The sequence below is a fragment of the Carex rostrata genome, chromosome 1, assembly GCF_964058835.1.
Source record: "Carex rostrata chromosome 1, lpCarRost1.2, whole genome shotgun sequence".
Classification (NCBI taxonomy): Eukaryota; Viridiplantae; Streptophyta; class Magnoliopsida; order Poales; family Cyperaceae; genus Carex; species Carex rostrata.
The window spans coordinates 17,513,555-17,541,548 of NC_135918.1; the positions used below are offsets into that span (position 1 = coordinate 17,513,555).

General features: G+C 33.3%; 3 protein-coding genes and 1 long non-coding RNA gene across 5 annotated transcripts in view; 3 read left to right on the forward strand and 1 right to left on the reverse strand.

Annotated features, from left to right (window-relative positions):
* LOC144561872 (protein-L-isoaspartate O-methyltransferase 1-like) overlaps nucleotides 1-5,726 on the forward strand; it is a 54,877-nt gene extending 49,151 nt beyond the window's left edge. The window contains exons 2-5 of one of the 2 annotated variants that reach the window (XM_078310980.1): nucleotides 2,699-2,722; nucleotides 3,761-4,031; nucleotides 4,694-4,858; nucleotides 5,320-5,726. In XM_078310980.1, the coding sequence (XP_078167106.1) occupies nucleotides 2,717-2,722; nucleotides 3,761-4,031; nucleotides 4,694-4,858; nucleotides 5,320-5,570 (693 nt within the window). In that variant the 5' untranslated portion in view covers nucleotides 2,699-2,716 and the 3' untranslated portion in view covers nucleotides 5,571-5,726. Of the gene's footprint in view, nucleotides 1-2,628; nucleotides 2,759-3,760; nucleotides 4,032-4,693; nucleotides 4,859-5,319 lie in introns of those variants that run through there. The other variant, XM_078310973.1, reaches the window with a different exon arrangement.
* Nucleotides 5,727-6,285: 559 nt separating this feature from the next.
* LOC144561887 (28 kDa ribonucleoprotein, chloroplastic-like) lies at nucleotides 6,286-9,989 on the forward strand. Its single transcript, XM_078310992.1, has 4 exons — nucleotides 6,286-6,885; nucleotides 7,902-8,003; nucleotides 8,654-8,935; nucleotides 9,656-9,989. The coding sequence occupies exons 1-4, from the start codon at nucleotides 6,424-6,426 to the stop codon at nucleotides 9,707-9,709; spliced, it is 900 nt and encodes a 299-aa protein (XP_078167118.1). The 5' UTR covers nucleotides 6,286-6,423; the 3' UTR covers nucleotides 9,710-9,989.
* On the reverse strand, nucleotides 9,772-10,489 carry LOC144561896 (uncharacterized). Its single transcript, XR_013513935.1, has 2 exons — nucleotides 10,330-10,489; nucleotides 9,772-10,275 (listed from the first exon to the last, which is right to left on the reverse strand). It is a non-coding gene; the product is annotated as an uncharacterized LOC144561896 (long non-coding RNA).
* Nucleotides 10,490-19,574: 9,085 nt separating this feature from the next.
* On the forward strand, nucleotides 19,575-26,683 carry LOC144568598 (putative disease resistance protein RGA3). Its single transcript, XM_078319001.1, has 2 exons — nucleotides 19,575-22,581; nucleotides 26,625-26,683. Exons 1-2 carry the CDS (start codon nucleotides 19,593-19,595, stop codon nucleotides 26,681-26,683), a joined length of 3,048 nt encoding a protein of 1,015 aa, XP_078175127.1. The 5' UTR covers nucleotides 19,575-19,592.
* The last annotated feature ends 1,311 nt before the right edge of the window (nucleotides 26,684-27,994 follow it).

The window sequence follows — 27,994 nt, forward strand, 5'->3', positions numbered from 1 at the left end:
ATAATAAATTAAAATGACCAACTTTCTTTGTTTTTCTCTCTTCCAACTATAATTTGTGAGAATGGAATCTAAATCGTGAGACCATGATTTAAATACTCGTCATAAACTAAGGATATAAATTGAAAAAAAACATATATATATTAGTAGTCCTTAATTTCTCATTCTCTAAACCACTTCTAATTATTTTTGGTCAATTTAAAAAAAAATACTAAATAAACAAGTGTGCATTGACGTAATAATTAATTGCTCACTGGTGTGATACTCAAGTGTGCATTAAGCAATAATCAAATATAAATTTTTAAAAATACATAAAAATGAATCTGAAAGATCAAAACAGTGTCAAAATGCATTTTGACTTAGTCAAAACTTAACTGTCAATAATTTTATATCTTAACTGAAATAAACAAGTGTGCATGCACATTATAAGCAAAATGCACATTTCAATAGACAAGTTTGTATTGCGAGATGTTTTAGAAGGTGTGTCCATGAAATTGATTATGAAATTTGTAATTGAAGTGTTCTAAATAGTAGTAATTGAATTACATAACAATAAAAAAAATTAGTCTAATATTTTTTTTAAAAATATTAAAATTGAAAGACTTGATTTTTGTTTTTTATTTCTATCTAAAACAATAATTTTTGCCATCTTAATTGCCATGTCATTGCAAAACATATTAATGAAAAACAACCTGATCACTACTCTTGCAAACTAGAAAACATGGCTTTATATATTTGATATCAAAACATAAAATATCCGTCCATAATCCTCTCAAATTATTTTAAACATGAGTACATTGTCCACAAATAATACAGGGAAAAATGTATATATATATAAAAAAAAAGTTTATAAAAATAGTAGAAAAAACCCTACTTTGCAACTTGTACCTAATAATTACTTGAGAATATTAGCAATATCTATAACGAAACGGTGTTTAGCATCACTCTTTGTGAACCTCTGAAGAGCTTCGTTGATATATTCTATGCTAATTATCTCTACATCTGGATAAACTTTGATTTTTGCAAAAATCTCAATCATTTCTTCTTTGTCCTTTTACCAACCGTTATCGCGAACCTACTAAAACTTACTTCTTGTTTATGTCTCTATTTTCAAAGTTCAAATAGCTGATTCGATTTTTCAACATGATATTCATATTGATGTGTGCTTGGAGACCAAATTTTACATTTAAAAAAAAATTACTATTGTTTAATTTTTTTTTTAAATTACAGCTTTTCATTAAATAAAATAATAATAAAAAATTCAGAAAAATATTTGATACGGGGTATCTCTGGGTGAGTAGGCCGTATGCTAAATAGGACTTGAGTTGGGCTCGTTCTGCTCGAAGTCGCAGGTCGAGGAACTGCTGAACGTTGGGTATCAAGTGGCGATCTTTGATCTCTGAGATCTTGAGTTAATATTGAAGTCTAGGAAATGATCTCAGAGATATTGTACTCTAACCTGTGTAATATTTCCATGTATACCAGTGCGAATAGCTTGAGATTAACCCTTTTTCTATTGAAGAAAGGGCTTTATAAAGTTTGACCTCCGTCCTATGAACCGCCTCACACACGTGAGAGATAAGCGGATTCATGAGACAGTTATCAGATCGTGGGATCATGGCCACATTGTAACCAACCTTGTGAGCGGTTATGTCGTAATCGATATCGCGAGTGGTTATGTCGTCCGAAGGGCGGCATTGTTTAACTTAAAGTTGAACATGCTATCATCTCGACCTGTTTATTTTGGGTAGTATAAGGCCTTCGTGATTTGGGTTTCAACATAGGCTTTTTCATTCGTATCCCGAGTTGACCTTTACACGAGGTCCAAATTTCGATCTTGTTCATGGCCTATATTGAAACTAAAAGGGCCTTAGCAACTTAGCTCTATCAATATTGATTTTCAAAAATTCTAAAAAAATAGTAAGAAATTTCTAAAAAATCGAAAAATTTGGTCTCCAAGCTTATGTAAAATGATATTTCCCTAATTCATACGTTAAAAGAGTGGTTAAAACCAATCCAGGGTTGACTAAGTTTTCGTATAGTTCAAAAATATTGCTAATTTCATGTGTATTTTTTTGTTATTTTCAATAAACTTATGTAGTTTATTTCTCAATTAATAAACTAATTGTTTTGTTTAATTAAAATAACAAATATTTTTGTTGTAACATATTTTATTTATTAAATTGAGTTATAAGGCCAAGGATATGTCCATTTTTTCAATAATTGGAGGTGATGTTAAAGGAAGAAATGAGAGAAACTCCGAGAAAGCGAGGTTACTAGGCCAATCCAGACTCTTTATTATTCGTGCTGTAACCGATCTGACGGATAAGATCTATACTCAAACATTGATTATTTGATTTACTTTAGGCGATATGAATTGAGGGGGAAAGCGAGCTAAAGAAGAAAATGAGAGAAACCCCGAGAAAGCGAGGTAACGGAGCCCTAATCCTCAAAAGTAACTCAAATTTTGTGTTTATATTTACACCGTTCGATCAAACCTCGGACCAATACGATGTCCTTAATATTCATGCCCAAACATATCTACGATCCAGATCTAAACTCAATATTTGAGTTACTTTAGGTAATATGAATCCCGAGAAAGCGAGCTAAAGAAGGAACAAGGAAAGATTAAGGCTATCAACATCATCCATCGATTCGTTCTCTCTCTTTCTTGCCTAGAGCTCAAAGGAAGCGAAGAGCATCATCTCTTAGCACCAAAATGGAGGTACTTCGCTTGATTTTTAATCGCGGTCGACGCCGCGTAAGTCTAGATTTTCTGTTCTTTACTCGATTTATCTCCATGTACTTGTTGCCATAGTGAAATCGAGGTCTGTCTGACAAAGAAAGAGAGAGAGAGAGATCAGAGTCAATTAGTAAATTTGGAGCAACTCTAAGAGAGAAAGCGAAATTCTTTTCTTTGTTTATGGCTTTTTTCTCTTTGATTTTAGCGAAGAGAATTTCATTTATAAGAGAAATAGTTTGAAAGTAGATGTTTTTGTAATTAATTTGAACGAAGTATTAAACCCATAAAAAAAAAAAAAACTATATGCCAGGCTGTTTTGACAGAGCAGTTTTGGCTTCATGCAGTGCACAAACAATATGCAATGCTGTTTTGATTCTATAGTCCGTGCACTGCATGAAGCTAAAACTGCTTTGTTAAAATCTTTACCCAGGAGAAGGGGGCACCAACACATTTATTTGGTTTCTATATGTACTAACCAGTGTAATATTTACCAGTACAGTACAGTTTGGTAGTTAATTGAGGTCCGTGTGACAACTCCCGGTTGAATTGGAAAATTTCAAGAGAGATATCAGAGTCAACTAGTAATTTTGAGTGACCGACTATAAGAGATAAAGTGAAATTCTTTTCTTTGTTTATGGTTTTTTTTTTTTTCTCTTTGATTTTAGCGAAGAGAATTTCATTTATAAGAGAAATAGTTTGACTTGGAGTACGACTGCAGAATCAAAATAAGAAGCTAAATTTATGTAAAGTACATGTTTTTGTAATTAATTTGAACAAAGTACTAAACCCATAAAAAAAAAACATATGCAAGGCTGTTTTGGCTTCATGCAGTGCATAAACCATATGCAATGCTGTTTTGATTCTATAGTCCTTGTGCTGCATGAAGCCAAAACTGCTCTGTTAAAATCTTTACCCAAGAGAAAGGGGCACCAACACATTTAGTTTCTATATATACCAACCAGTGTAATATTTACCAGTACAGTACAGTTTGGTAATCTCATAATGTTATCTATGTATCAGTTATGGACAAGTGGCTCGAGTGACAAAAACAAAGCGATGGTGGAGCAACTGGAGAGGTGCGGGATTGTGCAGTCTAAGAGAGTAAAGGAAGTAATGGAGGCGATCGATCGAGGATTATTCGTACCAGCTGGCAGTGGTTCGCCTTACCATGACAGCCCAATGTCGATTGGTTACAACGCTACCATATCAGCTCCTCATATGCATGCCACTTGTCTAGAGTTACTGGAGAAGCACCTCCAGCCTGGCATGCGGACCCTAGATGTTGGCTCAGGTTCTATCTTTCTATTGCTTATAATAGCACTATAGTAGTAGTGATAATAATGCCTTGTGTTTTTAAGCAATGGTTTGGGTTTTGTAGTGAGGCTGTGGTACTATGCATAGCGCGGACTAGTCTGTACTATGGATGAATATCTCTGCCTTCAAAGTCCAAACAGTCGATCTGAACCGTTCAACACGATCTCAATATGAAGATGTATTTGTAGATCAAATTTTACATTTTTTTTTACAATTTTTTAGATAGGTAGAAAATCACTTAAATCTAAAAATTCTAGACCATTCAAAAGTAGTGGTTTTCTACCCGCCTAAACAAATAGTAAAAAATGTAAAATTTAGTCTGCAAGTACATTTTCATATGGAGATCATGTGTGTTGAACGGTTCAGAACGACTATTTGAACCATGAAAATCAAGATATTGATCCATATGACAGACCAATCTGCGCTATGCATGGTACCATAGCCTCACTCTTGGCTTTTGTTTATATCATTTGGTATTTTTTCTTTTTTTGGTTTCTTTTGGTTTATGTAGTGTTTTCTTAAATTTATTGGTATCAGGGTGCCTCTTTAAATTTTGATGAAGCTAAAAAAATTGATTAGTCTTACTTAACTATCTAACATAGTTATACTTTTTGTTATTTTTTTTTAATATCTGTGCAGGGACTGGATACCTGACTGCTTGCTTTGCTATGATGGTGGGCCCACAAGGGCGTGTTGTAGGTGTTGAGCATATCCCTGAGTTGGTTTCTTTTTCAATTGATAACATCAAGAGAAGTGCGGCTGCGCCTTTGCTGGACAATGGTTCTCTGTCCATGCATGCTGCGGGTAAATTTGTATAATCTGACTTCAGTTATATGTTGACATGTTATATATATTATGTTTATGCTACAATATAAGACCTCACAAACCCTAGTTAACTCCTAGTTGGGTGAGAAGTCTGAGTTAAATTCAACTTTGCTTGAAATTTCGGTTAGGTCAAAGTAAAAAAAAAAAAATGTTAACAAAATAAGTGTGTGAACTAAGTATCACTCTGAATAAATAAACAAAGGCAAAAATATTGATCAAACCAATACTGGTAAGTTAGTTTCTGGTATATATGGGTTCTGGTGTTATGGGTTCAATTTGGTCAAAAAAAAATTCAAGGGGTTAAGTCTAAATTAGTTAAACGGCACCACTTGTCATAGCGAAAAAGCAAAACATGACTCTATATTTCATAATTGGCGCATTACAAATATTGATACTACAACCTTTGAAATTTAAAATATTTTCTTACAAATTGTTACCAGATGGAAGGCAGGGGTGGCCTGAGATGGCACCTTACGACGCGATCCATGTGGGGGCCGCCGCACCAGAAATCCCACAATCCCTGCTAGATCAATTAAAACCTGGGGGCAAACTGGTAATACCAGTTGGTACAGTATTTCAAGAGCTGAAGGTAATTGATAAGAATCCTGATGGGTCGATCAGTGTCAGAGACGAGACGTCGGTGCGTTATGTCCCTCTGACAAGCAAAGCAGCACAATTGAAGGCTTATTAACTCGGTGCTCTTTGAATTTTCATTAATAGTATTATGCTGTTAGCAAGTTGTGCTTGTTATTTAAAGTATTGTGAAGCATGTTATATGATGTATGTAGTTACCAGAGTTTGGAAATTATCTTTAACTAATTATGTAGATGAATTAATTGTGTTACAATCGTTGTGTTGAATGCAAAAGGTGATCATGTTAACAAACAAAAATTGATATTGATAAATAAAGTAACAATTAAGTATATAAATAAATAAACAAATAAATATTGAAGGATCCAACAATAAAAGAACAACACTTTGGGTTTTGGATGGGCTTTGAACTATTGAGGCCTGGCCCAACTGAATTTAGAAATTAGATCCCGTAAAGTAACCCAAAGTCTGATTTTTAATCCGGACTGTTCAATCAACCTAATATTCTTATCGGACGGTCTGAATCCAAATACAAATTTTGATTTGCTTTAGGGAATATGGACCCGTGAATTTACCCAGTGCATCCTGTACCAAACCCAGTGTGTGAATCCTATTCTCTGAGGTAACAGAATATTTATGTTTGGATCACAGCCGTCCGATAGGAATCCAGACCAATCTGGCACAAGGTGAATTCGATTGGACGGTACACATCCAAACAGAAATATTCTGTTACCTTAGGTAATACGAATTACAGGAGGCAGGGACAGAAATACAAAACTAAACAAGAACAGGGTACCTTTTCGGAAAATTGACATCCCTAGAAATTATCGCTTATCTGAATCTAAAACCCTCTCTCTATTTCATAGCAGCCTCTCCTCACCTCACCTCTACTCTTCAGCCTCCTAACCCTCTCCTCTCAGCGAAAGCCTTATCCTCTTCTCTCCATCTCTCAAATGGCTTCTCTTCTTGCTCCATCTCTCACTTCCATCTCTCTCTCAGATTCAACCCTAATTTTCAAGCCTTCCCTTTTTCAATTCCGCTCCGCCACTGTTAGACCTTCCATTTACAACCTCCCCAATCTCTCCATTTCTTTCCAGAGAAAAACCCTCCAGTTGACTCCTCTCTTTGCGTCAGGCTTCACTGAACAGGAAGTGGAAGACAAGGAACTGGATGGCGACAGCGATTTTGCTGGAGAGGATGAAGGTGACTTTGCTTGGAGTGAAGGAGAGGAGGCAACTGGAGAAGAAGAGGGGGTTTCTGATGAAGCAGAGGAGGAAACTGGAGAAGAGGAGGAGGAATCCTATCCTGAGCCACCTGAAGAGGCTAAGCTCTTTGTAGGAGGTATCCCATTTGATATCACCACTGAAGAACTCGCCAAGCTTTTCGACGAGGCTGGAGTCGTTGAATATGCTGATGTATAATTTTCTCTTTCTGAAAGTTTCTTTCTTTAGTTTAATTGGGAATTGTTGTTTTTTCCAAGTTAAAGGGTAGAACTTGCATTGTTACTGATTCTAATTGGGAAGTAAGGGAAAAGAAAGAATTCAGGTTTTGGTCACTGAACTTTCTATAAAATAGCAAGTTAGTCCATGAACTTTGAAAAGATGACAAAATTGATGCCTAACTTTTATATGGACCAAATCAGTCCTTTTAAGTTCCTAATAAGAACTAAGAAGGATTAATTTGAGAGAAGTTGAAGGATTGATTTAGTTTTTTCAAAAGTTGAAGTATTGATTTGATGCAAATGAAAGACCAAGACCAACTTGGTTTTTCTGAGAAATTTTATTAGGGACCAATTTAGTGCAAATGAAATTTCAGGGACTAATTTAGCTTTTCTAAGAAAGTTCAGGGGCCAAAACCTGAATTTTCTCTTGAATAACTAAAAATAGAAATAATTTTTTTCTAGAGGAATTGCCCACTTTGACTTGTTTTGAAGTTTGAATTCAAAACCACTATTTGCTAGAAGTACGAAAACCATATATTTGGCTAGTAATGTACAAAATACAAATCTAACTCAAGATTCTTAAAGAAACCTAATTTCCAAAACATAACTAAAATTTTGCCGAGAATTAAGTGGACTTTGCTCTTAATTTCTTTACTTTCATCATTAATTTGAGCTTATTTGTCAAATACAAACTTCTCTGCAACAAAAACATTTTCTTTTGTTGCAGGTTAGATCTCTAAGTTGTTATTTTTTTTTTTTATGGAATATGACACTGTTGGTTCTTGTTATTTCACGTGAAATTCTAGTATCTGTACAGAATAGTAGACAGTAGATATTTACTCATACTGTAATCATGCACGGTGAATTATGAAATTTGCATGGTTATGTGGGATATTTCTTATTTTAGAGGTCTAATCATGCAAGTAATGTTTTAATTCAAATTTGTTTTACAAGGGAATTCTAAAATCTTTATGTTTCTGTGGATCGTAGATAATATACAACAGAGAAACTGATCAAAGCCGTGGATTTGGATTTGTCACTATGCGTACTGTTGAAGAAGCCGAAAAGGCCATGAAAATGTTTGATCGCTATGTAAGTTTTCTTGTTGTTCTCTATTATTGACCAAATTTTCTCAGCATACTTACATATACGAATTCATATCACCTAAAGTAACTCAATTTTGAGTTTAGATCCGGACCGTCAGATCTGTTTTGGCACTAATAGTAAAGGGCCTCCGTGCATTCCACCTTGGGCCGGATTGGCCCGAATTTTGAGTGGACAGTCCCGATCTAAAATCAAAATTTGAGTTACTTCAGAGGATCCGGACTCTCTATATTTACTTTCTATTGTAAGGGCACTTGAGGGGCTTGCGGAACATCCTTGTTTTTTAACTTGACAATACAACTTTCAGTATATATAATAACAAAAGGAACTTACTAAATATTTTGGCACTTTAAAAAATGGGAAAAACAAAGACAAACATATGTCAATGTAATGTCTTTTAGCATCCCACATATACACAATTTCTTGATTCTAATACCAAGTTCTTGATTCTCTATATTTCATTTACTTTCCAAATTATTAAGATCTGAAGTAAACACAATGTAAAGTTCCCAAATTATTATAATATATAATATGAAAACAATCTTAGATCTTGCCTCATTCTTAAAACAAATATTTCATTAATAAGGGCAACATGAGCAGTACTGATACATACATGGCATTGTTGAATATTTAAATAGGAACTGAACGGGCGGATACTGAAGGTGAACAAAGCGTCTCCGAGAGGCACCCGGGTGGAGAGGCAGAGTACGTTTGCGCAGCCGCAGCACTCAGTGTATGTGGGAAACCTGTCATGGTCTACCGACGAGGCGCGGCTTGAGCAGGTGTTTAGTGAGTTTGGGAAGGTTATTAGTGCACGTGTCATGTATGACCGTGAGACTGGCCGGTCCCGAGGCTTTGGTTTTGTCGCCATGGAGACTAAAGATGCCATAGATGATGCTATTGCTGCCCTTGATGGAAAGGTCAGAAAATATATAGATACAGTATTTTTTGAGTGAGGTTTTGGTACTATGCATAGCACGGATTGATTTGTAATATCGATTAATAATTTTTGTTTATAAAGTCTAAATAGTTGATCTGAACCAAATGTACTTGGAGACCAAATTTTACATTTTCTTAGAATTTTTATTATTATTTTTTTTAGATAGGTAGAAAATCACTACTTTTGAATGGTCTAGGATCTTTAGATCAAGTGATTTTGTACCTTTTATAAAAAATAGTACAAAAATTCAAATAAATGTGAAATTTGGCAGCTAAGAACATTTTCATCTGGAGATCATGTTGACTTTGAAAATGGAGATAAGGATCCATAGTACAGACCAAAGTGTGCTATGCATAGTACCATAGCCTAATTCTTTTATTTATTTTTTTCCTATTTTCTGTTTTCCTCTGATAGTCGCTTAAAATTTAAAGTTTGGATTGTGATCAAAATAATCGGGATCAGAATATAGGTAAAACATATTGGTCCCTGTTTCCTTTAACTGGCTATTGCAAAGAAGTTTTCCTTTTAATACTGTGGATTGATAGGTTGTTTGCTTACAAATCTAATTATTCAAAAAATTAAGGGAAATTTGGTTATTTTTCTTACCCTCAAAGGCATTTAGGTTCGGTGTCATCTGCAAAGTTAATTTTCAAAATGGTTACAAATTTTTCACCTCATATTTTTGAAATTTTTGTTACAGGATTTGGATGGCCGAGCTTTACGTGTGAACATTGCCGAACAGAGGTCGAGATAGACCCATGTATTGAGTTAAAATAAGCTGGAAAAAACATTGAAGGAAGATAGATTTCGTATTGCGGGTTTATCAGCTATTGTTTGTTCTGTAGGTCTCCGTAATTTTCGCCCTCCTTTTTTTTTGTTCTCTCTATTTTTTTGATGTAGTTTTTGCCATATTTACCTGCACCTTATTTAAGAGTTTTTTCCCGCTTGCTCTCTATAGCTTGAGGCTGGTTCCACTTTATTCTATAGGATATTGTGTTGCAACAATTATCTGAAGAAATTAGTTGTGCTTTGAATTTTGTTTGTTTTGTTTGCTTCAACGACGGAGTTCGGGATGCTTCAAAAGAATAGTGTGGCATTTGGTGAAGAAGCCGGCATCGGATGGGCATCAGACTGATGTCCATTCGGAGCTGTCCGATTTCAATTAAGGTTTGCATGCACCACTGTAAGATTTGTGCAGGTCAAATTTGCATGAATCTTAACATGAATCAGACTGTTATGATCGGACATCGGACAAAAACTACTGATGCTTATATGCAATTTGGCCCCCATTACAAATTGAAATTATAGCATGAGAGGCAACTTGATCATTTTGTTCACAACCCAAACAAAAATTGAAAAAAACTAAAATAAAACGTCACAAAGAATGCTAATACTACAAGGGAAACACAATTCAGTACAATCCAAGTATCATCCAAATTACAAGTTCCAAGTCTTCATAGGACATGATACTGGCCGCCATTTTTTCGGACAATTGTCAAAGCCATCTCTGTAATAGGCGCAAATGAGGTTGGCTCTTCAAAATAGATGAGTATTTCTTAAACATCATTGTTAGAATAGTCAAATTAAGAATAGCTCTTGTTTGTCTTATTACAATAACAAATTCTTAATTAGGAATAATTTATTCTAATAAGACAAAAAGTTTGAATTTTCTATTTTAGCTATTCTAATCTAACCAAACACCGAATAGGCTATTCCGAATAGTCTTAACTCCAAAAATAGTCTATTTTTAACCCAACCAAACGTAAGAATAAGAAAAATAGAGAAAAAAAATCTGAGTTAAAAAAGAATAGAAAGAGATCAATGTTTTATGATAGACATGTTGTATTGTAAGAAAACCAAAATCTAGATTCTAGTGAGTGCAGTGGAGGCGAGTTCCTGGTTCGGTTTGCTGCCTCAGTTCATTAATGTAACTGAAAAATTCGGTTATATCTTTGTAAACTATATATATAGTGCATAAAAAGATTTCAAATTTTAGTGCTAATACAGATATGTTGCTGAATCTGGGATTGGTTTTAATACTAGAATAAACTGAGCCTACTGAAAATATAACAACAGGCCCGGTCCTGGTGCAGGGCACTCAAGGTGATGGCCTCGGATTCCAAGATCCAAAAGGGTTAAAAAAAATTAGTTTGTATATAATAAAAAAAAATTCTGTATGTATTAAGACTAAATAAAAATATTAGGAGTTCTGGCGGTCCATTTTTTTTTTTCTTTTGGAGCAATTTAAACTTTTTTTTTTCCTACCACCCTAAATAATCGGAATTAAATGAATACCATCCGGAAAATCGGATTTCAGATTCCGCCACGTTCGCATCATGGATCTGCAGACGGATTGCCAACCCGTTCGCGTAATGGATCTGCGGATTGAGCCGCTCGCACCCTGACCCGCTTGAGTGACCCGTTCACACAGTGGATATGCGGATCGACCCGTTCGCGCCATGGATCATGTGGACTCTCTTTCGTCATATTTGGAAATATGGTAACAATGAAAACCAACGGGTCGGTCCGCATATCCACGGTGCGAACGGGTCGGTCCGCATATTCACGAACGGGTCGGTCTGCATATTCACTGTGCGAACGGGTCAGTCCGCAGATCCATTACACGAACGGGTTGGCGATCCGTCTGCAGATCCATGGTGCGAACATGACAGAATTTGAAATCCGATTTTTCAGATGATATTCATTTAATTCTGATTTTTGAGGGTGGTAGGAAAAAAAAAAACGGCAATTTAAATAATGTTCTTCATATATAAATCTGCAAATTGAAACACAAATTTTGGGTAGTGTAGTTTGTTATCACGTGCGTGCGCATGCTGAAGGTCACCTTGGTATTGGCGAACTTTTATATTTTCAAATGAGGGCGAGCATGATAATAATTCTAAAAAATTATTCTCCCGCTAGAGGTAAGACTCGAATCAGGGAACTTTTGATTCTCAACATTTCTCATCTACCACTAGTCCACTACACTGTCTATCCTTTTGTTGTTAGAATATAATTAATTTATCCGACAGATTTATACATTAAGAATATCATTTATATTGTCTGAAAAAAAAAATGGACTACTAGGTTTGGGTATTTCTAAAATTCTCAGAAAACTATGAATATTTTTGTAATTTTATATTTTATGGTGGATATTAATAAAAAATTCGGTCTACCTTACTACCTATCTTTTGTTATTAGAATATATAACTATTCATAATAATACAAAGTGGTGTAGTGGTAGATGGCAATGCTGGGTTCGAGTCTCGCCTCTAGCGGGAGAATTATTTTACCCGGCAAGTTTATACATTAAGAACATCATTTAAATTGTGCAAAAAAAACTGGACTATCTTGGCGATTTGGGTATTTCGAAAATTTTCAAAAAACCATGAATATTTTTGTAAATTTTTATTTAATGGTGGATATTAATAAAAAATTCGATCAACCTTACTTACAATCGTCGACTATTTAGTTGTTTTTAAACTTAAATATATTCCTTATCAATGTAAAACCAATAATTCAGTAGTATTGTATATTCATTTACCAGTATTGGTACGGTTCTGTTTTTTTTTCCGCTAAAGTACATTAATTAGCTGTTTGGTGAATTGCCTAAAATAAGTAATTTGTGCACTTCTTTGGCTGTGTTTTCATCACATGTTTTGCGGTTGATATTAATTGTAAATATATATTTGTTTCGTAGTAGGTGAAGTCACATATATTTCATTAAGTAATGAAAATTGTTACATAATTATTATATTTATAAGTTAAAAAAAATCGGAAAATGAAAAAAAAAGTAATACTAAAAATTAAGTAGTTGTGATGAGTTAGCAGGAACTAGTTCGCTATTCTGCTATTCTATTTAAAGTATTAGATTAACGGTTGTTATGAATTCTAAATTAGCTGCTATCCTCACTAACCCTACTCTCAATCCAAACGTATACTAATTACACATTATATCAATTAGATACGTTTGGATGAATCAAGAAATTGAGCAAGAATAGAGTTAATTTCAAGTGTAAAAATAGTAGCAAATCCAACTTTTGGTTGGATTAGTAGAATAGTGAGCTAACTCATATATATAGTATAGTGATTAGCAAATAACTAGCCACAAGTTATCAATTGGTGCCATAATATATAGCTAGTATGATACCTTTCGATTATAGTAATTTAGTGCAAGTTGCCCATAGGCAAATGAAATATATAGTGGACATCATTACAAGGTACACTGTATATAAAATAATATAAGATGCAAATCAATTTTTAATTTACTCCTATTTCATGACTGTGATTTGTGTCCACTCATGTACTCTCTCAATTATTATACATAAACATTGGATATTAGTTATGTTTATTAGTGTTGTAAATAATGGTATGTGCTCATCGGACGGATATGGTACCGCTAAGCAATTTATCAAAAATAATCGAGAATAATTGACCGATTAATTGAAAAAATTTATAACTGTTTGATCACTACCAATAACTAATCGGCTGATTAATCGGCCTAAATGGCAGTTTTTTACAACACTGATGTTTACAATACTATGTTTCTTTGAATCATAGCTCCCCTCTTTCAATCTGATCAAAATCCTTCTCAACATTCTCATGTTTCATTCAAGGTTCCGAAAATGAGAATCAAAATTAGAGGAATCGCTCAGAAACTCAGATATTTTTAAAAGAGTAAACTTTTTTTTTGTTAAAAAAATCAGGAAAAATAAGAAAAAAATTGTGAAAGAATAATTAGTCCAAAAAATATATTAAGACCACCTTTTACACCAAAATATATAATTCACTAAAATAAATTATGAACATTCAAAATTAATCAATTGTCATGATCGAATAACAACATATTGCAGCTCAATTATAGTACATCAATGGTGTTAACTTTAATGTTTTACTTTACTCAAAATTTAAATTTCAAAAGACTACTGATGGAGTACATTATCCCGATTTTTTTATTAATAGAAAAAAAATAAAAAAATATCGAAATAGGATTATATTTCTATGAAATTTTGAAATATAAGAATGGGATGATTTATCATATCCGCTGGACGAAATAAACCATCTCGTCCAGTTAATTTCGTCACTAATCACGCAACATCACTAAAAAAAAATAAACGATATTAGTCCATCCCGTCTAGTACTGTTCATAATTTTTCTTCTTCTTCTTCTTCTTCTTTTTCGGTTGTTCTTCTAACCCAAAAAAAATGAACACTACTAGACGAGATGGATTACCCTGTGCAGGAACTTTTTTTAGTTAGCGAGTTTGCATGGTTAGAGACGGGATTAACTGAATATGACCGTTCTTAGTATATATTTTAAAATTTCACCAAAACCTACCGCTATTTCAATATTTTATTTATTTATTTATTTTCTATTACTAAAAAGGGAAAATTTATGGTGTGTCGATTTATACTTTTCAAATAACCAATTTTTCTATCAAAACACCACAATATCCAATATTCCATTCAAATTTAATATTCTTTCTTCTATGCCCATTTAACTATTTAACATTTTACTTAATTATTTTAAAAATTAAATTAATGTGTCCTCTGATTTTAAATAGACATATCCATTATTTTCTAACAAAGTATTAAATTTACCAATAATGTTAAATTTGAATGGATATATTAGATATTGTGGTGTTTTGATAGAAAAATTGGCTATTTCAAAAGTTTAGATGGCACACTAGAAATTTTCACTAATAAGAAAATCGGGAGTACATCTTCGGGGTTAACTTCAAGGTTTCATCTAATTAAAATGAAAAGCATCTCCTATCGAGTAAAATTACTAAATTAATGTACTACTTCACTTTCTCCAGTTCACTTTTTTTTTTTGTAAAGTTTCCACACGGTTTTTTTCCTCTTTCCCAAACTTAATTTTCCTTGGCATCTTTCATCACCAAACTATTCTTCTTCTTTCAGAAAACTTAAAAAAAAAATCTTGCACATCTCTGTTCAGCTACTTTTGCTTCAATTCATTGCAAAGAAGGTATAGGTAACCATGATTTGGAAATTTATTGCAAAGAAGTTTGTATAAAAGGTGTGTTCTATTTGTAATGCTTATATTATATTATATGATTAGTGGATATTTGAGTATAATCTTTTGGTGACTCGAATATGGGAACTTTTGGTTCTCAACATTGCTCATCTACCACTACACTATCTATTCTTTATTCTTTTGTTGTTAGAATATAATTAATTTATCCGACAGATTTATACTTTTTGTAATTTTTTATTTTATGGTGGATATTAATAAAAAATTCGGTCTACCTTACTACCTATTCTTTGTTGTTAGAATATATAACTATTGATATAATACAAGGCAGTGTAGTGATAGATAGCATTGTTGAGAACCATAGATTCTCGGGTTCGAATGTCGCCTCTAACAAGATAATTATTTTACTCGGCAGGTTTATACATTGAAAACATCATTTAAATTGGAATAAATATTCCCCCCCCCCCCCCCCCCCCCAGCTTATTTCTCCTATCCATCCTCCAATCATTAATTATGTGAGGGGATAATAACTTTCAACACAAAAAGACAAAAAAAAAAACGCGTATCAGTCATTAATAATGTGGGGGACCACTAATTAACTAGGAGACCACTTATATTTGAAAAACTTTACAACTGATGCGCATAAATATGTATACCTATACACACAAGTATTAACATCTATTATAATAAATATTCATATGTAAGATATCAAGTATTTCTTTAAACAATCTTTCTTATCACATACTCATTTTTTACACATTTTTAAAGGTAATTTTTTTTCTTACTTCAATGTCGCCCATATTTCTGACAATCTGTGAAACTTTTTGTGAATCTAAAGTCATAAATGTTTTCTACGCAATTTTCTTTTTTCAAATGAGATCCATAATTAAGTACTTTTGAGTTGTCCGCCGGGCAAGTATTCATACCTCGTAGTGCAAGTATTCATAACTCGTCGCGATCTCGATCCAGACCGTATTACCTCCGACTTCCTATCCATCGGCTCCTACCGATTCGTCGGCAATAAGGCTTTTCAGGTTGTCACAGGCGATTTATGAATATTTTCTTAACGAGGTATGAATACTTGCATCACTACTAGAATATGAGTTTATTGCATGCGTATCACTAATTTGTTGCATGGTAAGGACGGTCCATGCAACAGAAATGGTGTTTTTGAATTCCTCAAACTTGTTGCAAGGGTAGTCCCATGCAACATTTATCGCATGCAAATGTGTGATGGGCAACCATGCAACTGTTTTTCATCTACCCTTGCAATTACGTTTTGAATGTCATATATTATAATTAATTGGAGATCCTTGCAACAACTCAACCTCATGCCCATGCAACTACTTTACCCCCTCGTTTATATTATATTTTATTGAAGGTTCATGCAACTACTTAACCCCATACCCATGCAACTACTTTACCTCTTGTTTATATTATATTTTATTGAAGGTCCATGCAACAACTTAATCACAAACGCATGCAAGGGTAGTCACATGCAACAAGTCAGAAAATAGTTGTTGCATGGGTGTCCTTGCAAATACTTAGTAGTTGCAAGGAAGGTAGTTGTGACGGTATAGTTGCAAGGGTAAGCGCATGCAACAAGCCTTTTCGGACTTGTTGCAAGAGTATGTCCATGCGACAAGCCATTTTTAGATGCATGCAATAAACTCTGATTCTAGTAGTGCATGATGAGATATTAATACTTGCTGGTATGAAGACTTGCTCGACAAAGTATCAATACTTGCACAACGATGTATGAATACTTGCTCGACGTAGTAGAATACTTGCCCGATAAGGTATGAAACTACATGACGAAATATGAATACTTACGCAACGGACAACTCGAAAGTATGTCATCATGGATCTCATTTGAAAGAGAAAATTATGTAAAAGACGTTCGTGATATTAGATTCACAAATTTTCTCACAGATCGTCAGAAATATTGGCGAGATTGAATAGGAAAAAAAATCCACCTCTAAAAATGTGTAAAAGAAGGGTGTGATGTGTCCATTTTTTTTTAAATACTTGATATATATCTTAGATATAAATACTTGATCTATTATATATAAACACTTGGGTGTATATGTATCCATATTTGCGTGCGCCAGTTGTAAAATCTATCAAATATTAAGCGGTCCCTATAATAGTTAGTGGTCCACCCAGTAAATAAGCGGCCCCTCAACTTAATAATCGATAATGACGCATTTTGTTTTGTCTTTTAGTGTTGGAAGTTGTGGTCCCCTCTTAATTAGTGGTCAACAAAGATAGTTATTGACTGGAAAATAAATGAGGGAAATGAAGTGGGAGATAGTTAGCTGATCCCTTTAAATTGTTTGAAAAAAAATACACTAAGAACATCATTTAAATATATTGTCACTTCTGTGGCGGTTTTCATCACATGATTTGCGGTAGATATTAATTGTAAATATATCTTTTTTTATAGTAGTTGAAATCACCTATATTTCATTAAGTAATGAAAATTGTTACATAATCATTATATTTATTATATTTGTAAGTTAAGAAAAAACGGAAAAAGGGAAAAAAAAGTAATACTAAAAAATAGTTGTGATGAACTGCCAACTAAGTTATCAATTGGTGCCATGATAGTAATCATAGTATGATACCTTTTCCGTGTAATTATTCTAATATAGTGCAAGTTGCCCATAGGCAAATGAAATATATAGAGGACATCATTACAAGGTACACTATATATAATATAATATAAGATGCAAATCAATTTTTAATTTACTCCTATTTCATCACTGTGATTCGTGTCCACTCATGTACTCTCCCAATTATTATACATAAACATTGCATATTAGCTATGTTTATATGTTTATCAGTGTTGTTAATAACTGTATGCGCTCGTCAGACGGATATGATGCTGCTAAGTAATTAATCGAAAATAATCGAGAATAATTGATCGATTAATCGAAAAAATCTGTAATTGTTCGGTCACTGCCAACGACTAATCGGCCGATTAATCGGCTTAAACGGCCGTTTTTTACAACACTAATATTTATAATACTATGTTTTTTTGAATCATAGCTCCCCTCTTTCAATCTGATCGAAATCCTAATCAACATTCTCATGTTTCATTCAAGGTTTCGAAAATGAGAATCAAAATTAGAGAAATCGGTCGGAAACCCAGATATTTTTAAAAGAATAAACTTATTTTTTATTAAAAAAATCAGAAAAAATTGTTTTTAAAAAACATAAAAAATAAGAAAAAATTGTAAAAGAATAATTAGTCCAAAATATATATTAAGACCACCTTTTACACCAAAATATATAATTCACTAAAATAAATTATGAACATTCAAAATTAATCAATTGTCATGATCGAATAACAACATATTACACAGCTCAATTTTAGTACATCAATGGTGTTAACTTTAATGTTTTACTTTACTCCAAATTTAAATTTCAAAAGACTACTCATGGAGTACATCCTGATTTTTTTTATTAATAGGAAAAAATAAAAAATTATCAAAATAGGAGTAGGTTTCTATGAAAATTTGAAATATAAGAATGGGATGGTTTATCATGTCTGCTGGACAAAATAAACCATCCCGTCCAACTAATTTCGTCACTAATCACGCAAAATCCCTAAAAAAAATGAACGAGATTAGTCCATTCCATCTAGTACTGTTCATAATTGTTGTTGTTGTTCTTCTTCTTCTTCTTCTTCGATTGATAGATCTTCTAACCACCCAAAGAAATGAGCACTACTTGACGAGATGGATTATCCTGTGCAGGAACTTTTTTTTAATTAGCAAGTTTGCATGGTTAGAGACTGGACTAACTGAATATGACCGTTCTTAATATATATTTCAAAATTAACCAAAACCTACCGCTATTTCAATATTTTATTTATTTATTTTCTATTACTAAAAAGTAAAAATTTCTAGTGTGTCTATTTAAACTTTTGAAATAGCCAATTTTCCTATCAAAACACTACAATATCCAATGTCCCATTCAAATTTAATATTCTTTCTTCTATGCCCATTTAACTATTATACATTTTGCTTAATTATTTAAGAATTAAATTTATCAATGTGTTCTCTAATTTTAAATAGACATGTCCATTATTTTCTAACAAAGTATTAAATTTTCTAACAATAATGTTAAATTTGAATGAATATATTAGATATTGTGGTGTTCTGATGAGAAATTGGCTATTTCAAAAGTTTAGATGGGCACACTAGAAATTTTCACTAATAAGAAAATCTGGAGTACATCACCGGTGTTAACTTCAAGGTTTCAGCTTATTAAAATGAAAAGCATCTCCAATCGAATAAAATTATTAAATTAATGTACTACTTCACTTTCTCCAGTTCACTTTTTTTTTTGTAAGTTTGCACACGGTTTTTTTTCTCTTTCCCAAACTTTTCCTTGGCATCTTTCATCACTAAACTATTCATCTTCTTTCAGAAAACTTTAAAAAAAATCTTGCACATCTCTGTTTAGCTACTTTTGCTTCAATTCATTGCAAAGAAGGTATAGGTAACCATGATTTGGAAATTTATTGCAAAGAAGCTTGCATGAAAGGTGTGTTCTATTTATAATGCTTATATTATATTATATAATTAGTGGATATTTGAGTATAATCTTTTGTTGATAACCGAAACAGGGGAGAAATGAACTTATTGTGGGATAAAACACTCGAATTTTTGGTGTCAACCATTGGTCAATCTGCTGTTGATTCTTGGCGTAATGGCTCACCTGTCGATAGTTACCTCTCAAATCTTCGTGCGGCATTGCCAAAGGCACGACTCTTAATCGAGAGATCCGAATGCTGGCGATTACCAAAATACAACCCCATAGATGAGCTCCTTTCCCAGCTTAAAGATTCTGTCTACGAAGCTGAAAGCATAGTTGATGAATTGGAGTACCGAAGATTGAAGAATGAAGTCGAAAAGGGCTTTCCAGGTATTAATTTTTTGAGGGACTGGATGAGGGATTTCCCAAAAACAGTAAAAAGGGTTCTTGAAAGGCTTAATCACGTCTATGATGAAATGAAAGTAGTCTGTGACATTCGTGGCATACCAGAAAATCCCAACCAATTTATTGCTAGACCGATTACAAGCAGATTTCTTAATACATCGAAAGTGTGTGGGCGTGATAAAGAGTTCAATAAAGTGATCCGTCTAATGGGAGTTCCCAGCTATGGATCTGGTCAAAGGAAGAGAGCAAAAAACGTGAGAGTGTCTAATTTAGAAATTGGGGAGAGTAGCAGCAGAATGGATAAGAAACAGAATGTATCAGTTTTATCTATTGTAGGCATGGGAGGCGTCGGGAAAACTACCCTTGCTCAAAAGGTTATCAACGATAATAATGTAAAGTCCCATTTTGATCATATTATGTGGGTTTGTGTTTCTGATAATTTGGATTTGGTAAGGTTAACTAAAGAAATGATTGAGAGCGCCACTGGAAAAAAGAGCAAACTTACTAATTTAGATAAACTGCAAAACGATTTACAAGAGAAACTAAATTCCAAGAGATTTTTGCTAGTCCTTGATGATGTTTGGAGCAAGGATTGGCAAGATCTATTGGCACCAATGGAAGAAGCATCTGAAGGAAGTGTAGTGCTGGTGACAACTAGGTCGCTTCAATGTGTGGAAACTCCAGGCACTAGTATAAGTCTCGGAGATGTTATGAATTTGGTGGGTTTAGAAGAGGATATTTACTGGGTGTTCTTTAAGAGCTGTGCATTTCATTCGGTTGCCGAATCAAACAATATTAATCCAGAATTGGAGGATATTGGTAAGGAAATTTGTAAAAGGCTAAAAGGATCTCCCCTTGCTGCCAAAACAATTGGAGGTGTTTTGGGAACGAACTTAGATGTTAGACACTGGAGGAATATCAAAGACAGTGAAATGTGGCGAATACAAAAGGATGAACGTGATATACTTCCGGTACTTCAATTGAGCTATCAATATTTACCCTCTCATCTGAAAAAATGTTTCTCGTTTTGCTCACTTTATCCCAAAGATTTTAACTTTACCCAATCTGAGTTAACACAGTTTTGGATCATGCAAGGTTTAGTTAAACCCATAGATAATGCCCACCAAATGAGAACTCTGGCAGAGGGTTACTTTTTTGACCTTGTAAAGAGATGTTTTTTTCAAAAACTTCCACATAGCCCTAACAGTGTATGCGAGGATAAATATGTGATCCATGATCTGATGCATGATGTGTGCCAATCTATAACAAAAGATGAGTGTTTTTGCCTTGAAAATGAGAATTCGGAACATAAAGTCTCTTTTGATATACGGATACGGCACGTATCAGTGTATCAAAAGAAATTAAAGAAGAAGGAAAGTGAGTTGTCCAAATACAAGAAATTGCTCTCGCTGAAGGTAGCTTATACTAACATTTGTTCCATTGCTGCAATGGAAAACTGGTGCAATGACCTCACAAATATTCGATCATTATCTCTTTCAAGATGCAAAATAAAGGAGCTACCTGAAAACATTGGAAACCTAAAGCATCTTCAGTATTTGGATATTTCTGGCACAAATATTGAAACATTGCCCGAGTCATTTTGTAGCCTTTACAATCTCCAGTATCTAAACATGAATGATTGCCCAAATATTGAATGTTTCCCAGAAGGATTCAACAATTTGGTTAATTTACTACTACTCGAGTTGCCTTTGGAAAAGGTCTCCTTGGTAGAACATATTGAAAATATTTTCGAAGCAATCCAACTTTATGATCTGTCGGTTAATGTGACAAGAGAGAAAATTGAAAATTTAAAGAACATTTGCAAACTCAATGGAGCTTTGTATATATTTGAGCTTGAGAAAGTTCCCAGCAAAGAAGCTGCTGAACAAGCACAACTGAACATGAAACCATTAATTAACCATTTGAGTTTGTGTTGGTCTATATGGAGACAATCTGGTGACCAGTCGGTAAGCAATGAAAATCTCGATGAGGAGGTACTTCATGGTTTATGTCCCCATCCTAATCTCAAAAGGTTGAAAATCAACGGATATGCAGGTAGAAATTTATCACCAAGTTGGTTGAAGAAAGAGTTTTTGCCAAATTTAACAGAAATTTGGTTTGATTGTATGAAGGCATCAACTCTCTCTCACCTCCCTTGTTCCATCACTAATTTAAAATTTAAGAATTGCGACCAATTAACAAGCCTTCAGAACTGTTTGGAGCCAAACCACCTGCCAGCACTAAAGTGGTTTGAAATAAGCAGTTGCTGTATACTGAAGTCACTGCCAGTGGAATCATTTGGAGGATTTGTATCGCTAGAGTATCTGGAAATTCAAAATTGTTCCAATCTTAGATGCCCAAATGCTATGGTGTTACCACCCTCTATCAAGGTCCTTAAACTGGGTTCATGCGGTGAGCTCCAAAATTCAATTCCCAGTTGCTTGCAAAACCTCACTTCGCTTGAAACATTGTGGATACGTTCCAATACTGGGTTGGTGTCGATTCCAGCTGAGATCACAAGCAATCTTAAATCTCTATTAAATCTGTATCTTTGGGACTGTGATATGTTACAGTCGCTAGGGGGTCTCCAGTTTCTTGCATCTTTGCACGAAGTCACTATTATTAAATGTCCTAAGCTTGTTGAGACTAGAGGTCAAAATATACGTCGAAAACTGCCATCAGGTAATTATATATCTTTTCATTGATGAAACAATAATCAAGCATATTTTGATCTTTTTGAAGTAATTTTATTTACTTTGATTAATTTCTCCTTCGTGTGCATGTGATAATCTTAAGTTTGTTTAGTCAGACTCATTTAGTTTCCTTCAAATATAACGCAACTTGAATATTTATCTCACATGTCTGTTGTTTCTTTTCCTTATTTTTTGGTGTGTACTAATCCAGCTTCCAAGTTCCGGGGGGGGCGTTATAAAAAATCAAATCATATTTAAACCCATTAACTAATTAGATACCTGATAGAAAACAATGCTTTAATTTATGCTTTTCAATACTCTGACTTATAATTTCTGATTCTCTAACCTATAATTCTAATTACCAATCATAATTCAAAAAATTTGTTTTAATTTTAACTTGAATTACAAATCAAACATCTAGAGGTGGACAAAAAAACAAATTTCATGTGGGACAAAGTCTATCGGAACGTCTAGATCTCCGCCCCTGCAAGTTCTGACTTCATGATAACGTGCATTTTTTTAATATATAAAAGCTTTCTTGTGTTTTAATAATTTCTTAATATAGCAGAACTACTGGCACTGTTGGAAGATTCTGGAAAAGAAGGGCCTGAAATTTAACAGGTATGAGTCATTATTTCTCCAGACTATACTGGAAATTAATGTCCCTAACTATAGGAATGTTGAGATTGGTGCAAAATATTTTAATAACAGTGAGTCTATGGTACTATGCATAGCACGGATAGGTCTGTACTACGGATTAATATTTTTGTTTTCAAAATCCTAATAATCGATCCAAACCATTCAACATGATTTCCATATGAATATGTACTTGCAGGCCAAATATTACATTTTTTAGAATTTTTTTACTATTTTTTTATATAGGTAGAAAATCACTGTTTTTGGATGGTCCAGAATTTTCAGACTAAGTGATTTTCTACCTATCTTCAAAAATAGTAAAACATTCTAAAAAATGTAAAATTTGGTTTGCAAGTACATATTCATATAGAAATCATGTTGAATGGCTCGGATCGACCGTTAGGATTTTAAAAATGAAGATATTCAGAAAATGAAATTTTGATGCAAATTACTTCATTTATATCTTACATAAATTTAGTAATTAGTGAGTACATCCGTCAGAAATTAGTGAGTACATCCCAACAATTGTGCGACTCAGACTCAGGTATGCATTTAGTAATTAGTGAGTACATCCGTCAGAAAATATATTTGATAATAATGATGTGCTAATAATGAAATCTCTTTTTATTCATTTCAGACTTGTTGGTGTTCCCTCTTTCATGGTTGTACGCAGCAGATTTGTAGACTCCTGGTTCTTCAAATTATGTTGGTTAAAACATTACAAATTTTATGTTTCGGATATACTGATTATTTTATTTCAATGCTTTGTTTGTGTGTTTTCTGTGTTTGTGTGTGAGCACACCCGTGCACATTATGTACTGTTGGACTTATTCCATTTGTTTTGGTACTGCTGCTTTCAGTTCTTTTTTTGGTAATTTCCTAAAGTGCTCTGTAAGACATCATGGTTTGATTCAAGGATTTCAACTTTAGTTTTTTTTTTAATCATCAGTATTGTATTTCTCTATTTGTTCATGTTGCCGTCAATTTTCATCTGCTTTGCTGCATCAGCAAATTCCTTTTTTTTTTTAATGAAAATTGAATCAATTACTAAATACTCTGTTTTTCCCTCTCTGTTTTTTGTTATCCTTTATTTCTTTGTATCAATAAGCAGGAAACCGACTTTTTTTGCCAGTGCTTCATGTCCCCAATTTGATCTGTGAGCTTTGATGCTTGAAACAAAAATTAAATCACACATCAGGGATGTGTCTTTCTGGTGTTTTCTTTCAAACAGATCACAAATCTATTTGAAATGAGAGAGATTTAGAGGAAAGCCATGACATTGCCCCCAATAAGAAAAACACACACTAGTTTTAGTTGATATACTTTCAATTTACTAAATTGATTGTAGGGGAAATTTGATCTCTTCACTTTAACAGAACAACAACAATATATACTTCATTTTTGTTTAAAAAACAATGTATTGTAAACACATAACCAATACCAAAGCACTAAAACATAGAGGTGCTTAGCTCAAAAAGTGCATACTCTGACATAACAGATCTTACCTCAAAACCAGCCTAATCCACCTAATCTGATTCAAAAACGTTTTCAATAATGAAACAGAGCAGACCTGATGCGACGATACAGAGTACAATATCCTTAATCCTCATTTTATAATATGAACGAAGCTAGAGTGTGTGATGTGCTCACCAAGAGAGGGTAAGCACAACTCTAAAAGTCTATCAGATTGTTTTCAAACGACAAATTCAAATTGTTGAAATCCATCTACTTCATGAGTGATGCATGTACATAAATTTTTTTTAGAAGTTTCAAATTAATTTAGTACATAATTAAACGGTCAAAAATTGATAAAAAAAAATAAATATATAAAACACAGTGACTTTCATACTGCGTTGATTGATGGGCATATTGTAAACACGGTGAGATGTAAGTTTCCATGGAGTTGCATGTATCGAGATATATAAGAGAGGTATAATTTTTTTTATTAGATTTACATTTTTTTTAGAATCAAACTTGTTAAATCCTCCATGACTTACATGGAAAAGAAAAATAATGAATATTTAGCCGACTAATATTGTGATATCTTTGAGGGCCAGGCAGACCCTCTGTCTGCTCTGCCTTCAGATTTGTGTGAATAATTTAGATCTAAATAAATTAAAAAGATTTTGTGCATGCATATAAATTGTTCATGCAAATTTTGATGCCGATCGAACGGTTTAAGTATGACTTTATTCAAAGCTCTTTGAACAAAAACCTCACCCCTGCGGATTTTTGAAATTTTAATTTGGCAAGGCCACTACCGAAGGGGCACACATAGCCAATACTCAAATGTTCTTAATCAAGCAATTAATTAAAAAATAATTCTGAAAAATAAAATACCTCATCAAGATGATATATTTTTTAATTGTATAGGTTGGATATTCTACTTCCATAAGCATATGAGAGCATATGCTTATAACTCATTTTTGCGTTTTCAATGTTCAAATAGTTGATCTGAAGAGCTCAACATGTTCTCCATATTAATATATGTTTGGAGACCAAATTTTACATTTTTGAGAATTTTTTTACTATTTTTTCAGAATTTTTCAAAACAAGGTTTTTCATATTTGTTATAACTGTTTTGAAAAATTCTGAAAAAATAGTAAACAAATTCCAAAAAATATAAAATTTGGTCTCCAAGCACATATTAACATGGAGAACATGTTAAGCACTTCAGATTGACCATTTAGACATTGGAAACGCAAAATACGAGTTATAAGCATATGCTTATGGAAGTAGAATAGCCAATCTCTCTCTCTCTCTCTCTATATATATATATGTATCCGATTTAAAATAATTTAGCCTACATGAAGATCACCTTATCCAAATTTTTTATAAATATCTACCATAAAATAAGAAGTTACAAAAATATTCATGGTTTTAGGAATATTTTAAAAATACCCAAATCACCGGGACTCCTAGCGGTTGAATTTTTTTTGGAATGCTAGGAATGGTTTTCATAATATCTTAAATCTCTATCAAATCTGCGTCTTGAGAACTGTTATAAACTATATACAGTCGCTTGGGGGTCTCCAGTTTCTTGCATCTTTGTACGAAGTCACTATTATTAAATGTCCTAAGCTTGTTGAGAGTAGAGGTCAAAATATAGATGGAAAACTGCCATCAGATAATCACTTTTTATTTACTTTGATTAATTTCAAAAGCAGAGGCTCCTTTGTGTGCATGTGACATTCTTAAGTTTGTTTAGTGCTCAGACTCATTTATTTTCCTTCAAATATAACACAACTTGAATATTTATCTCAAATGTCTGTTGTTTCTTTTCTTTATTTTTTGGTTTGTACTAATCCAGCTTCCAAGTTCCGACTTCATCATAACGTGTATTTTTTTTAATATATAAATGCTTTTTAGTGTTTTAATAATTTCTTAATATTGCAGAACTACTGGAACTGTTGGAAGATTCTGGAAAAGAAGGACAAGAAGGACCTGAAATATAGATAACCGAAACAGTATTGCTTCAATTCATTGCAAAGAAGGTATAGATAACCGTAACAGGGGAGAAATGAAATTATTGTGGGATAAAGCAGTTGAGTTTTTGGTGTTAACCATTGGTCAATCTGCTGTTGATTTTTGGCGTGATGGCTCAGCTGTCGATAGTTACCTCTCAAATCTTCATGCGGCATTGCCAAAGGCACAACTCTTAATCGAGAGATCCGAATGCTGGCGATTACCAAAATACAACCCCATAGATGAGCTCCTTTCCCAGCTTAAAGTTTCTGTCTATGAAGCTGAAAGCATATATGATGAAAATTGAATCAATTACTAAATACTCTGTTTTTATTCCCTCTTTTTTTTTTTTCTTATCCTTTATTTCTTTGTATCAATAAGCAGGCAACTGACTTTTCTTGACAGTGCTTCATGTCCCCAATTTTGATCTGTGAGCTTTGATGCTTGAAACAAAAATTAAAGCCATGACATTGCCCCCAATAAGAAAAACACACTCTAGTTTTAGTTGATATACTTACAATTTACTAAATTGATTATAGGGAAAAATTCGACCTATTCACTTTAACAGAACAACAACAATTTATACTTCATATTTGTTTAAAGAAATGTATTGTAAACACAACCAATACCAAAGCACCAAAGATAGAGGTGCTTAGCTCAAAAAGTGCAACCCTCACATAACAGAGCTTAGTCTTAAACCTCAAAACCAGCCTAATCCACCTATATCTGATTGAAAAACGTTTTCACTAATCAAACAGAGCAGACCTGATGTGACGATACAGTCATTTAAAGATGTATTTAAAGATACAGATTCACACGTAATAACAATAAGAATTACAAATCCACATTAATAGCAATACAGGATTTTGTTCTGGTATTTTTATTGTTAAGCTTTACGCATGAACATTGCCGAGAACAACTCGAGGTTAACCATCTAATTCAGTTGCTACTAAACTGTAAAATGCTGAAATGAAGTCTTATTTAGTATAATCTAAACAATAGAATATTTACAATTTATCAGGCTTCTAAATAGCTAGCTATAGCTTTTCCGGACCATAAACGCTAAGCTATGAGATAAAATTGCGCTAACTCAGCTACGACCGCTATAGCTATAATAGCTGACCGCTATTACCGCTATATGAGACCCACTATAGCTACCGCTATGCTACATGGTTTTTTTTTTGCAATTTATATGGACTTCTGTACTTCTATTCTTATTTCTAATGCTACATGGTCTTCTACGATAAGTATACTAAACCAAACTATATGCTTCTATTTTTATTTGTGATTTATTCTATCAT

What these genes read in the sequence shown, in the direction of transcription:
- LOC144561887 (XM_078310992.1), top strand. Translation starts at nt 6,424, where the DNA reads ATGGCTTCTCTTCTTGCTCCATCTCTCACTTCCATCTCTCTCTCAGAT. An exon ending in TGAAAATGTTTGATCGCTAT is followed by an intron (nt 8,004 to 8,653) that starts GTAAGTTTTCTT and finishes ATATTTAAATAG; the next exon opens with GAACTGAACGGGCGGATACT. An exon ending in TTGCTGCCCTTGATGGAAAG is followed by an intron (nt 8,936 to 9,655) that starts GTCAGAAAATAT and finishes TTTTTGTTACAG; the next exon opens with GATTTGGATGGCCGAGCTTT.
- LOC144568598 (XM_078319001.1), top strand. Translation starts at nt 19,593, where the DNA reads ATGAACTTATTGTGGGATAAAACACTCGAATTTTTGGTGTCAACCATT. An exon ending in ACGTCGAAAACTGCCATCAG is followed by an intron (nt 22,582 to 26,624) that starts GTAATTATATAT and finishes TTAATATTGCAG; the next exon opens with AACTACTGGAACTGTTGGAA.